This window comes from Halichoerus grypus, chromosome 6 (genome assembly GCF_964656455.1).
Source record: "Halichoerus grypus chromosome 6, mHalGry1.hap1.1, whole genome shotgun sequence".
In the NCBI taxonomy this organism is placed as follows: domain Eukaryota; kingdom Metazoa; phylum Chordata; class Mammalia; order Carnivora; family Phocidae; genus Halichoerus; species Halichoerus grypus.
The window spans coordinates 45,368,842-45,381,897 of NC_135717.1; the positions used below are offsets into that span (position 1 = coordinate 45,368,842).

A 13,056-nucleotide genomic window follows, 5' to 3' on the forward strand; every position below is an offset into this window, starting at 1 on the left:
ATAAAGATAGCAGTCTGCAGGATCAAATGAGTGGATCAAAATTACCTGGCATCTAAGATGTAGATGGAGAGAGATATAGATAAAAATACGTAGATGCAGGTATCGCTTCCTAAATGGTTATGCATGAACTGAATCTTATCCTAATAGGGCCTGGAAATGATTTATGTGGAAACAGACAGGAAGCGGCCTTCTTTATTAAGTATCTGGCTGGAGCGAGAGCATTTTCCACCTCGATTTCATCTTCCACGCAAGCTTTATGAGGTAGTTACTGCCGTCCCCATCTATCGGACGAGGAAATTGAAATGCACAGAGGTCAAGCAATCTGCCCACAGTGCTCAGGCAAAGAGGGATGGGGCAGATTTGAACCTGGGTCTCTGTGACCCCAGAGTCTGTGTTGATTTCTCTGCACGATGCCACACGCCCAGACACAGCAAGGCTATGCATTCGGATCATATAAAGCAAGGATTGCCTATTTTTTTATAACTGCCTGATAAAATAAACCAGAAATTTTTATGATGTAAAAACAAATAACAAACACACAAATCAGCCTGGTTTCTTAAGCGCAAGAAAAAGGAAGGCAGTAGGCACAATGAGGAGTGTCCAGAGAAACACCAGGCTTCTACCCAACACCTGCCGGGTCAGTGTGTGCGTGTGAGGGCTCACAGGATTCTCCTTCAGAGAGAGAGAACAAGGCTCGGGTGGTTAAGGGTCAGTTCTAGCCCCGTCCATGCCCAGCCTAAGGAAGTTGGGAAGGCAGCGTGGGTTCATTCTCACCGTGTTTCTGGGAAATGACCTGCTCCAGGTCATGTTGACAACACTTTGCAGAGCTGAGGCTAGCCCTCAGCCTCGGACAGCCAGCGTCCCCCACCCCCACCTCTGCCTGTCACCACAGAAAACAGAACGATCCTGTGCTAGTCTAGCCCTCTTAATGCCCAGAAGGACCCCCGTGTTCATTTATTTATCCAGTTTGTTTTGCTTCCTCAAAAACTACCTTATAGAAGCAGTCCCCCAAGTTCCACAGCTAACCACACTTTTCTTGCTTTCTTTTGTGGGAGCCAAGGATGTCTCAGGCAGAAAATAAACTCCAAGTTCAGGTAAAACAGCCCAAGTGCAGCCCTTCACTCTTTGTGCCTCCTGGGATCGTCGGGCATCCTGAGAACGGGAGGAGGTTGGGGGGGCAGCATGTCAGGGCGTGCACAACGGCCGACAGTCGTTCCTCTGGGGAGGGGGCCTGATGAAATCCCACACCTTGGACCTCACATTTTTTTCTCACACCTGATGAAGGATGACAGTGAAGTCAATGAATCTCATGTGCTTAGTTCAGAGCTGGAGACAGTGCAGACAGGACAGACCAAGGGGGCTGGGGTGCGGGGTGGGTTTGGTCCTAGGACCCAGGAGGTGAATCCTGCCCACTTCACCATTTTCCTAAGGCACAATGACCACACACAACCCAAATTCTGATGGTCTTCTGACACAGCTGTGAGCTGTTACTACAAAGGAGGCTGGGCAGAGGGTGGGAATGATCCAGCTCGAGCCTTTCTCCCCTGCTCTCCCCTGCTCGGTGGCCTGACAACCATGATGGCTTCGAACCCAAACAGTCCAGGGTACAGGAGGGACACTGAGCTGGATGTTGTCATGGCCACACATGCTTCCTAAACTAAATTTAGGGTTTTTTCCTTTTCTTTCTTTCTTTCTTCTTTTTCTTTTTTTCTTTTTTTTTAATAAAAGACTAGATTCAAATGGTTGCTATAGACTATAATCTTTTCATGCCTCTGAGCATCTAGCCCTGGACAATTGCATGACCTGCCCTGCACTTGAAGGCACTGAGCCACTCCTGGTACAGCATGTCCTTGAACATGGGTGTCCCTGGATTAGTTCTCAGACGATTTCTCGCTCATTCAGTCGGATGGATAACCAAGAACATACATATAATAGAGACAACTGATAGTTTTAAGACTGAGGTCACATCAATCTTAAACACTAGAGAATACAGGTGGTTTTTGTGAAATACTTAACGTCTCTACACAGAGACCAAACTGACTTTCTTTTTTTTTTTTTAAAGATTTTATTTATTCATTTGAGACACAGAGATACAGAGAGAGAGAGAGAGAGCATGAGCAGGGAGAGAGGCAGAAGGAGAGGGAGAAGAAGCAGGCTCCCTGCTGAGCCAGGAGCCCGATGTGGGGCTCGATCCCAGGACCCTGGGATCATGACCTGAGCCGAAGGCAGACGCTTAACCATCTGAGCCACCCAGGCGCCCCAAGACCAAACTGACTTTCACTTCATAAATTCTGTAGTAAAGCCAACCAAATTCACAACCTGTTTGCTTCTGAGGAATGCTGATAGCCCATCAGGGGACAGGTCTTGACGATCCGCCTCAGACACACTGACTGGACCACCCACCATGGTCTTCAAGCAATAGGGATGCACTGAGTCAGCAGCACTAAGGATAAGAGAACTAAAAGTCACTTGGCCACTAAAATCAACCCAAGTAAGCTATGAAATGCTCACCTTGCATATTTGCCATTCATCTTGCAGGGCCAGTGGTGACCAGCAAAACTGAATGAAATAGAAACCATCAATACCAGCCGATTAATGGCACTCAAACTTCACTGACCATCAGAATCACCTGAAGGCTTGATTAAAACCCAGATCGCTGGCCCCAGACTTTTTGATCTAGTCGTTCTGGGCGCGAGATCTGAGAACTTTTTGCATTTATAACAAACTTCCCAGTGCTGTGGCTGGTCCCGAGGCCACACTTGGAGAACCGTTGTAGAATATGACCAAAGCCCTATTGAATGCTAACCCATGTCCTTCTGAGCGCTGAGCCCTTCTCACACCCCTGTTCTCGCCTACAGGGAGAGATGCTGAAGCCAGCCCACCTCCTGCTGTTGCTGCTGCTGGTCCCAGGGGCCCCCCGGCCAGGCCTCTCCCAGAAGTCCTACGGGGCCAAGTCCTTCTTCAGCTGTATTAGCACAGCCCTGTCGGAGGCCAGGAGGAGCCGGCTGGGGGATGCACCGCCGCTGAGCAAGAGAGGCTTCCCCTACCTGCCCAGCCAACACCCCTCCTCAGGAGAGGACGAGGAGAAGGAGGAAGAGGAAGAGGACAAGAAGAAGAGGACCTTCCCAGGTTCGGGGGGCGGTGGCGGAGCAGGAAGCGCCCGGTACAAATTCCTGCCCCCAGCTCAGCCCAAGGGGAGGCTGTACCCGGACAAGGCCAAGAGTGACCGGCGCACCAAGTTCACGCTGTCCCTCGACGTCCCCACGAATATCATGAACATCCTCTTCAACATCGCCAAGGCCAAGAACCTGCAGGCCAAGGCAGCCGCCAACGCGCTCCTGATGGCCCAGATTGGGCGTAAGAAGTAGAAACAGAGGCCTGCCTGCAGGAGGGCAGCGGCACGTCGAGGACAGGGCCGGGGGCTGGGGTGGAGGGCCAGGGGCTGTCAGTTCGGCCGGTCTGTATCTTGAGGGATGGGTCGGGTTTTCCAGGCTGCTTCACTGCTCGGCCCCTCTGCTCCCTTCCCACCTGCGGCCCAGCCCCCTCCTCTGCACACATGCACACAAGTGTAGGACTGTCCCACCTGCGCAGATGTGAGGCCGTTCATGTGTCCCCCTAGATTCCGCCTCTCCTTTCTCCTTGCCTGCCATAAGAGGCGAAGGTCCCGCCGTCCTGCTCTTCCTCCACGACCCGTGCCTGGGAAGAGGACGCAAAGCACTCCTTCCTGCCCACACACCACCCCATCCACGCTTCACCATCCTGACTTCAGACCCCTTCCCTTCCCTCTCGCCCCCATTAAAACCAATGGCTTCCGCAACCCCGGGCTGGTTTCAGTTCCTCTTCCTTCAGCCAGCGGCCTTCACGTCTCTGAGCGTGGAAAAGGGGAGGTGAACGAGGGAGGCAGCAGAGGAGTCCGTTCCTGATCTCTCCTGGGACAGAGAGGTTCTTGGAGGTTCTAGCAGGGGTAAAGAAAGGCTTGGAAAGGCCAAGCATCGCTTGGAAAGGCTGTCAGGCATCACTCAAGCTAGAGCCATGTGCAAGGCCTGGTCCGGCCCAGGAGGCCCAGCCTAGGGTCTGCTGTAAGATGGGCACCAGGTTAGGTGGGGAGGGGGCTTTCAGTTATTCGCCTGTGCCGCCCCGAACTCCGCCATGGCTGGGCACGGGGCCACTAGGCCGGCGAGAGGCATTTATTGGCCCCGCGGTAACTGCCCAGCTGATGCCGGGCCTGGTGGGAAAGGCTAGTGGGGGAGGCAAGGCCTCCTCTCTCTTGAGTCAGCACGCTATGCAAGGATGGGAACCCAGACTTGAAAAGTAGCAAATACCACCAGGGACTGTATGAGCGACAAACCGCCAAGTGAGAGCAACCGGCGTAAAAAATTATAGGAGGGATTCGGAGATGAGAAGTTCTAATACGAGTAAAAGTCCACTAAAAAGGGACATCGGCAAGAACTCTGATGGTCTCTGGCTGCAAAACCCAAGGGCCAGATTCCCAAAGAGGGATTGTGGTTCTACTGCCTCCCGCGTGGTGAGATGTTATAAGTAACAGGACAGGAACTTCTGCGTGTTGCCAATTACTTTGCAATGAACGACATCCACACACACCCACAGTGCATGCTACCACCGCCCCCCGAGGCCAAGTCAAAACACAGATGCAAGACAGATTAGAAAAATGCTTGCCGGTCATATAAAAGACCAAGGGTTTACTGATCAAATGATAGAGCTGCTAAAAATTGAGAAGAAAAGAACCACCCCTCCCCCCAAATAAGCAAGGCCATGAATAGATCTCTCTCTCTCTCTCTCTCACACAGACACACATTCAAATGATCTTTATGTATGAGAAAATGCTAAACTTCATTCCAAGAGAACTGCACTCATAGACAATTTCTCACCTATCAGATTGGGAAAAGTCCCCAAGTATGACAATTAACCTAGACTCCACGGATGAGGTCAATAGCCACCCTCCTCCATTGCTGGCTGGTGGGAATATAAACTCTAGAGAGACAATTTGGAAGTACTTATCAAAATTACAAATTCATTTTTTTCCAAGATTTTATTTTTAAGTAACCTCTCCACCAACATGGGGCTCGAATTTACAACCTCGAGATCAAGAGTCGTATGCTCCACTGAGCCAGCCAGATGCCCCAATCCTAACTGGTTTAAAAGAAAGGAAACCCCCAGCCCCTCTGCCTTCTCCTCAGTAGGGAAGAATATGTACATAGAAAAGGAACAACCTCGCTGGCAAGAGTTGAAGAGTATTTTAGGAGAATATGGCAAGCCCACGGTAATCCCTGGGTGACAGAGCAGGCTCCTGGTACACGGGGGTTTAACACTGTGATGAGGCTCTGTGAGTCTCGGTACACGACACCTGTCAGCTGCCTGAGATACACCTGTGGATAACTCTGCGGGGCAGACGTGCACGAACAGAGTGCTTCGTGGCCATGAGCCCAGGCAGTTACTGAGTAACCGGGCTCGGGGCAGAGGCTGGGGCAGATGACGTTGACCTCTCCTCATTATCAAGGATGCCCCATATCATTAAAGACTAAAAGAGAGCTGCTTACGTTTTCACAGGTCTGTGTTACTGCATTTTGCAAAGGAGATTACTGATGAACATGGCAATGCTCAAAGGTCTTCGGCAAAGTCTCACTGCATAAGCTCTATCTGATTCTGTTTTAGGAATATATCAGGGAGCCCCCCGGATCCACTGCCCTAGAACTGACTGTGCCACATGCTAGAAAGTCTAGGAAGGAAGCCCCAAAGACAAAGGCTGATAGAATTGAGTTCAGTTGACATATTGTGTAATAAAAACATTCTTAAAAATTAAAAAATAGTAGATTCTTAACAATCATTAGAGTTTATGAGAAACTATGCTATGTTAGCCCTGAGGACCCTCCTCTGAAGTGGATTTAAATTAAAATAATAATTATTATAATAATGCTTTGGCTGGAGAGACTATGGGATGAGTGATACCAAAGGGAATCACGATCCTTCCTTGTCAAGGATCAGTAAGATTCATGGGCCAACAAAAACACTAGCGTCAGTTCATCATGGCCAGGAAAGGAAATCATACCATGGAAAGGATAAAAAAAAAAAAGATGTGATGAACACAAAGGCATTTGAGGTTCACAGGAAAGTTTCAGAAGTGGTTTTTGGGGTGATAATAATGAGATCATGTCAGTGAAAATTCTCAACACAATTTCTGTCGGATAATTTGTGTTGATTTGAGCTCCCTTGAAAAAATCATCAAAACTCTCTTAAAAATAAAACAAGGCTCAAAAGCCAAGTGAAGCTCCTCAAAAGAGACAAGACCAGAGCATGGATGATGTGATCTCTAAATGTCCTACCTCGGAAGAAATCTGAAAAAAAACACCAACCACAAGCAAAGGGGCCTGCTTGTGACAGGGGCATGACTTTAGAGCTGTAACCAAATAATCAGGGAAAGCTGAGTGACACCCAGAATTCAGTCAGGTATTTTATATAATTCCAAAAACATGGGAGATCCACAAGTTCACAAGAATGTAGAATTAAACTAAAAAGACAGTTGCCATATATTAAGAGCCAAAGAAATACAAAATCTTGCCAAATGGTGTAGCTAGCTACCTACCTTAGTAAGAATTACAGATGAATTTCAATCTGACTTGAAAATTAAGTAATCACGTTAATCTAAGCTTGGGCTGTGGGACAATTTGTTCTTTTAAAAACAAATGTATTGAGGTATAATTGACATATGCCATTATGTCAGTTTCAAGGGTACAACATAATGATTCCACCTTGTTCTTTCATTAATGAAGTTCCCATCATAGATTATTCCTAGGGTTGAGCACATTCCATTAGAATCTGTCACAGCCCAGTGGATATCACTAAGAAGCCTCCGTAAGTGGAGAAGGCAAAAGACACACAAAAAATTATCTTGGGAAGGAAACCCCAAACCTATGGGATGACACAGTGTTTCCTTAAAGGTAAGCATGTTTCGTCCCAGGAGAGAATTCTCCCCCTTCCTCCCTAAGCCATTGTTCCCCACCTGAACCTCACGTCATCAAATGCTACCATTCACCAACAGCTGGGTCAGTGCACCTTGTTTCCCCATCATTTTAGCTCTTAGCTCATCAATCTCTCTGACACCATTCCTGCCTTCACGATTTCAACACACGTATGGATGACCCGTCCAACATCCTGGTCTCATTTCTACTCCCTGACCCTGTCCCTCCAACTCACTCGTGTGGCCATACTCCAGACTTTGTCATTAAATCATAAGCTGTCCGACCACCCCTCCTATCTTCCCAGCTTGCTCTTTCCAGGAAGCCAACCCCAACCATCTTCTAGCCCCACTGAGACCAATAATCCATCGATCCTCAAAACTGCCCTTCACTCTTGGCCAGAGCAAATGCTGTGATCAATCATTATCACTGTAGCTGTGTAGACACCTGTAATTCCCTTGTTCTGCTTTTGCTTTGCCTTATTGATGAAACCCTGATGAATTCACTCTACCACTCTGCCCCTGCACTCTGACACTGAACACAACTTAAAACACACGCACGCACGCGCACACACTCATGCACACGCACACATCCACGCACACACGCACGCAATCACCGATCCCACTTTATGATCCTGACAAGCCCTTCATGCAGTTCAGCAATGACATCGCATGCCTTCCACTCCCACTCGGGACTACCCGGGACATTCACTCATCTTCTTCTCTCCACAAACCTCACATAGTTCCTCAGCATGTCCCATCTTAGCTGGTGACCTTGCTTTTCACTTCACTAAATCGGATGCTTCTAAAGCAAAATTTCACAAAGTCCCATCAGCACATTTGCCCACCCCAGGCGTCACCATCCACACACTCAGCCTTCTTCTCTAAGCTGGACGCACCATCCATGTGCCCTGTGTCATGTCCAAAGTTCCCATCCCCTTTGGCCGCCCTGAGACACTGATCCAACAACTTTTCCTCCTTTCTCCCACGTCATCAGCATTACTGCCCCCCGCCCCCCGCCGCATCAGTCACATCGGCATACAAACCCACTTTACTTGTCCTGTATCAACAACAAACCCCCAAATCCTTGACTGCCACTCTTTCCAGATCGTAGCCCACCACTCTACTCCTCTTACGGCCATCCACTGTGGGCAGTTCTCTCTTGGGACTGAATGTCTCTCATTCCCCGTTAAACCCACACTTCTCAGGCTCCATCCCTACCGTTCCACTGAAACCGCTTGTCAAGGTTAGCCAAGACCTCCACGTTGCTAAATTCAATGGTCAAGGGACAGCCTTCATCCTGCTTGACCTGTGGACCACTAACTACCTCCTCCTTCATACACCTTTTTCCAACCTGACTTTGAAGACACCATACTCTGTTTCCCTTCTTCCCCACTGGCCACTCCTCTAGATCTCCTCTGCTGGTGTCTTTTTCCCGGGGCTGCTCTTCCTCCAGATAACCTGCATTCTCCCTGTGTCACTTCCTCCACGTCTTAGTCAAATACCTCTTCCTCACTGGCCATCCCTCTCTCCCCCTTACCATGGTCTAGTTTTCCCAATCACACCTATCACCTTCTAACACCCAACATAATTTAATTGCAGTGTTTATTGTCTTTCATACCGCCCCCCCTTTACTACCATGTAAACCCCATGAGGACTGGGATTATTTTTGTTCAACATTGTATCCCCAGCGGTCAGAAAAGTGAGTAGCACATGATAGGTGGTGGGTAAATAACTAGTGAATAAGACAATTCAATAATGTAGTAAAGTTCTTGCGACAAGGAATCTGTGCCTATTTAGCATTTAAAAGTACAGCTTTTGTAACAGTTAAGAGTATGTGGCCTAATAGAAACATTTGGGCTTACAATTCCAATTTTAAAATACGTGAACTGAGTGAATAATTTGCATTTGTGATCTTAAATAAAAATCTTACGGGGCACCTGGGTGGCTCAGTCGTTAAGCGTCTGCCTTCGGCTCAGGTCGTGATCCCGGGGTCCTGGGATCGAGCCCCACATCGGGCTCCCTGCTCCGTGGGAAGCCTGCTTCTCCCACTCCCACTCCCACTCCCCCTGCTTGTGTTCCCTCTCTCGCTATGTCTCTCTCTGTCAAATAATAAAATCTTTAAAAAAAAAAAAATCTTACTAGTTTAGGGACACCTAGGTGGCTCAGTTACTTAAGGGTCTGCCTTCAGCTTGGGTCATGATCCCAGGGTTCTGGGATCAAGTCCCGCATGGGGCTCCTTGCTCAGTGGGGAGCCTGCTTTTCCCTCTGCCTGCCGCTCCCCCCTGCTTGTGCGCTCTTCTCTCTCTCTCTCTCTGACAAATAAATAAAATCTTTAAAAAAAAAATCTTACTAGTTTATAGACGGTTTGGAACACTTGAGCATACTTAATCAGCATGTTTACAGTTTCACTTATTAGATTTTAAAAGAATTACTTAAAGTACTTAAAAGAAAACAGAATATATTAAATTTATAAATGCAATCTGAAATGTTTAAGAGCAATTATCTAAGATTGCAAAGAAGATGAAAAAGTCATTGTATTCCCTTTAAAAGTGATTATTTAAATTTGCTAAACTTAGAAATCATAAGATTCTCAGGCTGACCTTAAAAGTTTAAGAAATAATTAGGTTTTGTTTTGTGTTTAAGAGAGGGGGAGGGAATCTAAAGCAGGCTCCATGCCCAGCACATAGCCCAATGCGGGGCTCGATCTCACGACCTTGAGATCATGACCTGAGCCGAAAATCAAGAGTCAGAGGCTCAACCGACTGAGCCACCCAGGCACCCCAAAATAATTAGGTTTTTAATCTTAATGTTAGCAGATTATTAATTTTTAAAAAACAAAAGAAAACCTCTAAATGGTCTTTTCTGTGTGAGTACACCTACACACACACGCTCACACACACAAACGTCCTTCAGAATAGCAAAACAATTATAAGAACTGAGGGGTTATTTAAGCGTTCACTAGTGCCCTCTGGTGTCTGAAGAGAGAAACAACACATGCATTTAAAACTAGTGAAAGTCTAATACAAGTCCAAAGTTCTATGTAGGATATGCAGATGAAAAAAAAAAAAAAAATATATATATATATATATATAATTCATTAATGAGTATTTACTACAATATTTCCACTGTAGTGAGAGATTTCATAGTGTATCCCAACTGCCTCTAATCCTGGGGTGGGAGTAAATGGATGCCCAAGAAGCTCCAGGGGACAAGTGAACTGGGTTTGAAGTAAGTATTATATCACCCGGCCACAGAAGGAAAGAAGAAGGAAAGGAGCAAGAAGGAGCAAAGGCAGAGGAGAGAGAAGAACAGGTGCTAGAAGTAGTGAGTGCTCCGGTTGGGATGGAATGCAGGAGAGCACAGTGAAGGATGGGACTGGAAATTCAAGTTGGAACTAGTGGGGACAGGCTCAGCACACCATGAGCAGGGATTTAGACTTCATACTTAAGAAGATGGGAATCACTAAAGCTTTGAGCAAGGGGGCAAAATCATCCAAGCTGTGCTTCGGAATGTCGTCACAAGTGTGCCGAACGCATCAGGAAGACAAAGGGAAAGGCAGAAGCGCCTCCGGGCACTAGTGTTCTAGCTACGGGAGAGGGTGTGGAGGCCTGAGCCCGGATGGCTTCAATGGGAAGACGAGGAAGGGAATGGATCCTGGAATCATCACAAAAGTAGAATGGCTAGGATTCAGGCTCTGTAGAAAGCAAGAAGGCAGTCAAAAATGATGGTGTTGTTTAGAATCTGGAAAGATGACATAAATAGACAAGACAGAACACTCAGGGGAGAGCAGATTTCTTTTGAGGAAAATGGTAAGGTTTTCTTGGAAGAAGTTAAATTTAAGTGCAGGCAATATGTCTGAGAAGATAGCAGGTAGGCGGAAGTTTTGGTTAGAACTCGAGAGAGAAGGAAAACTTAAAAGTCTTCAGTCACTCACGTGGAGCGAATGTGGTTGTGGACAAGGTAACTGAGAGCCAGAGAAAGGCACCAAGAGCATCTCCATCAGGGGGCAGACAGGGCAGAAGAGGAGCCTGCAAAATGGTACATCATGCGCATGGAACTCTTGACGGCCACATCCCAGGGCACTGATACTAGTACGTAAGAGCATCTACCAGGAAACCATTAAAAGTGGAGTGGCCAGTCTGGGTCCACGCAATAAGAAGGTGGTTGCACTGCAGTTTGGTAAATCTCTCAATATGACCCTCAACCTTACGCCTTCAGCCAAGGCTTTAGTGGCTATTACCCTCAGATATCTACCAGGTGTAGTGGGAGAACCAACTAGGTTCCCAGGAGCTACAGGAAAAGTTTCAAGGAAAAGGAATAACCACTTAGGGTAAAGAAAGCTGAAGGCTGAGAAAGTCTTTTGTTTTGAGGTATGATCAGTGATCTTCAAGATAAAGTCTTCAGTAGAATGGTGGGGAAGACAGATTACAAACGAGGAGTGAGCAGAAGATGAGGTGCAGGCATCAGACGTATATTCCTTTGAGCAGTTTGACAGAGTGGAAAGATCTGAGAGTATGTTATGGGGGTCACAGCATTTAGGAAAAGGGGTTGATTTTTTGAACAAGGAGGCCTGGACATGCGAGTTAGGAAAAGAACAACAACAGCAGCAGCAAAATCAATGGAGAAAGAGAGAATATACAAAGGAGATCGAAGGAGTGAGGTCTCCTAGAAGGTCAGAGTCAAGAGGAGAAGGTGCAAAAATTATAAATGGCCTCAGAATGGACAGCGCTATTCCTCTGGGATGGAAGAGAACATGTGTAGATTCAAAATAAGTTTCAGGGGAAGACTGAAGAGGAACACAAGAAGTTAAAAATCAGATGGATATGGGCGCCTGGGTGGCTCAGTCATTAAGCGTCTGCCTTCGGCTCAGGTCATGATCCCAGGGTCCTGGGATCGAGTCCCATATCGGGCTCCCTGCTCGGCAGGAAGCCAGCTTCTCCCTTTCCCACTCCCGCTGCTTGTGTTCCTGCTCTCGCTATCTCTCTCTCTGTCAAATAAATAAATAAAATCTTTAAAAAAAATAAAATAAAATAAAATAAATAAAAATCAGATGGATATGATTTCAGTAAAGTAAGAAATAAGGTCCTCCCCTGGCGCTTTTCAATTTAATAAACATATGAGTACATACTCTACGCCTGGAGCCGTAGATACACAGATGAACAAGAGACTCCCTGCCTCAAGTTCATATTTTCATTATCTCAGGTGACCTCACTCTTTGAGGAAGAAAAGGCAAATATCATTCCCTGTCAACCCCAGATCCACATCAACAGAATACCTAAGGGAGGTATTTTGCCAGAAGGAAAATGATCCCACATGGAAGTCTGGCAACCAAGGAGGAATGAAGAGCACCAGAGGATAACCAGGAAGGTAAATCAAAGCAAAACACCCTGTTTCAAACACCAGCAATAATAGTCAATGCCTTGCAAGGTTTAAAATAAATGGCACTAAAAGATAAGGTCAAAATACACAAAGGGCAAGAAGGTAGTAAACGAGTTCTACGATTTTTTTTCATCGTCCATAAGTAGTGAAAACACTAATGCACAGTAGATGCTAACAAGTCAGATTTGAATGTTGTCATTTCTATGGTATCCACTGAAAGAAAAAAACAGTTTAATAAATGTTTAATAAATTGAGAGAGGAAACATAAATAATACAGAAAAATACTTGGTAAATCTAATATCATATATGGCATGTAGAGGCTTGATGACTACTCCTTAGGAGACCTAATCCTAAAACTCACAAGCATGTGAAATGTCCATTATATTTAGGTCATCAAATATCTTTATTTATTACCGAATAAGACAGAGGTTTTTAAAAGGCAAACATAAGACACATAGGTTAGTTGAAAAAGAGAACCCCATAAATTTGGATATAGGCTCCTTCAAGCATTGAAGGTTTTCTTTCACGCTTAAAGGGCCACACAATGCACTGTTGGTCTATGTTGTATTCGGGGAAAATGACAGAGGGCACCAATCACTCCTTTCTTTGCAGAAAAAAAAAATTTATTTATTTTTTTTTTTTTTTTACTTTCCTCCAAATATTTGATCACAGCAGGTCAGAGACATAGGAATGAGAATCAT

The 13,056-nt window shown here is 46.2% G+C and overlaps 1 protein-coding gene across 1 annotated transcript; it reads left to right on the top strand.

The window, feature by feature from the left end:
• The first annotated feature begins 2,864 nt into the window (after positions 1–2,864).
• UCN3 (urocortin 3) lies at positions 2,865–3,368 on the top strand. The gene has a single exon (XM_036086170.2). The coding sequence runs from the start codon at positions 2,865–2,867 to the stop codon at positions 3,366–3,368; it is 504 nt and encodes a 167-aa protein (XP_035942063.2).
• The last annotated feature ends 9,688 nt before the right edge of the window (positions 3,369–13,056 follow it).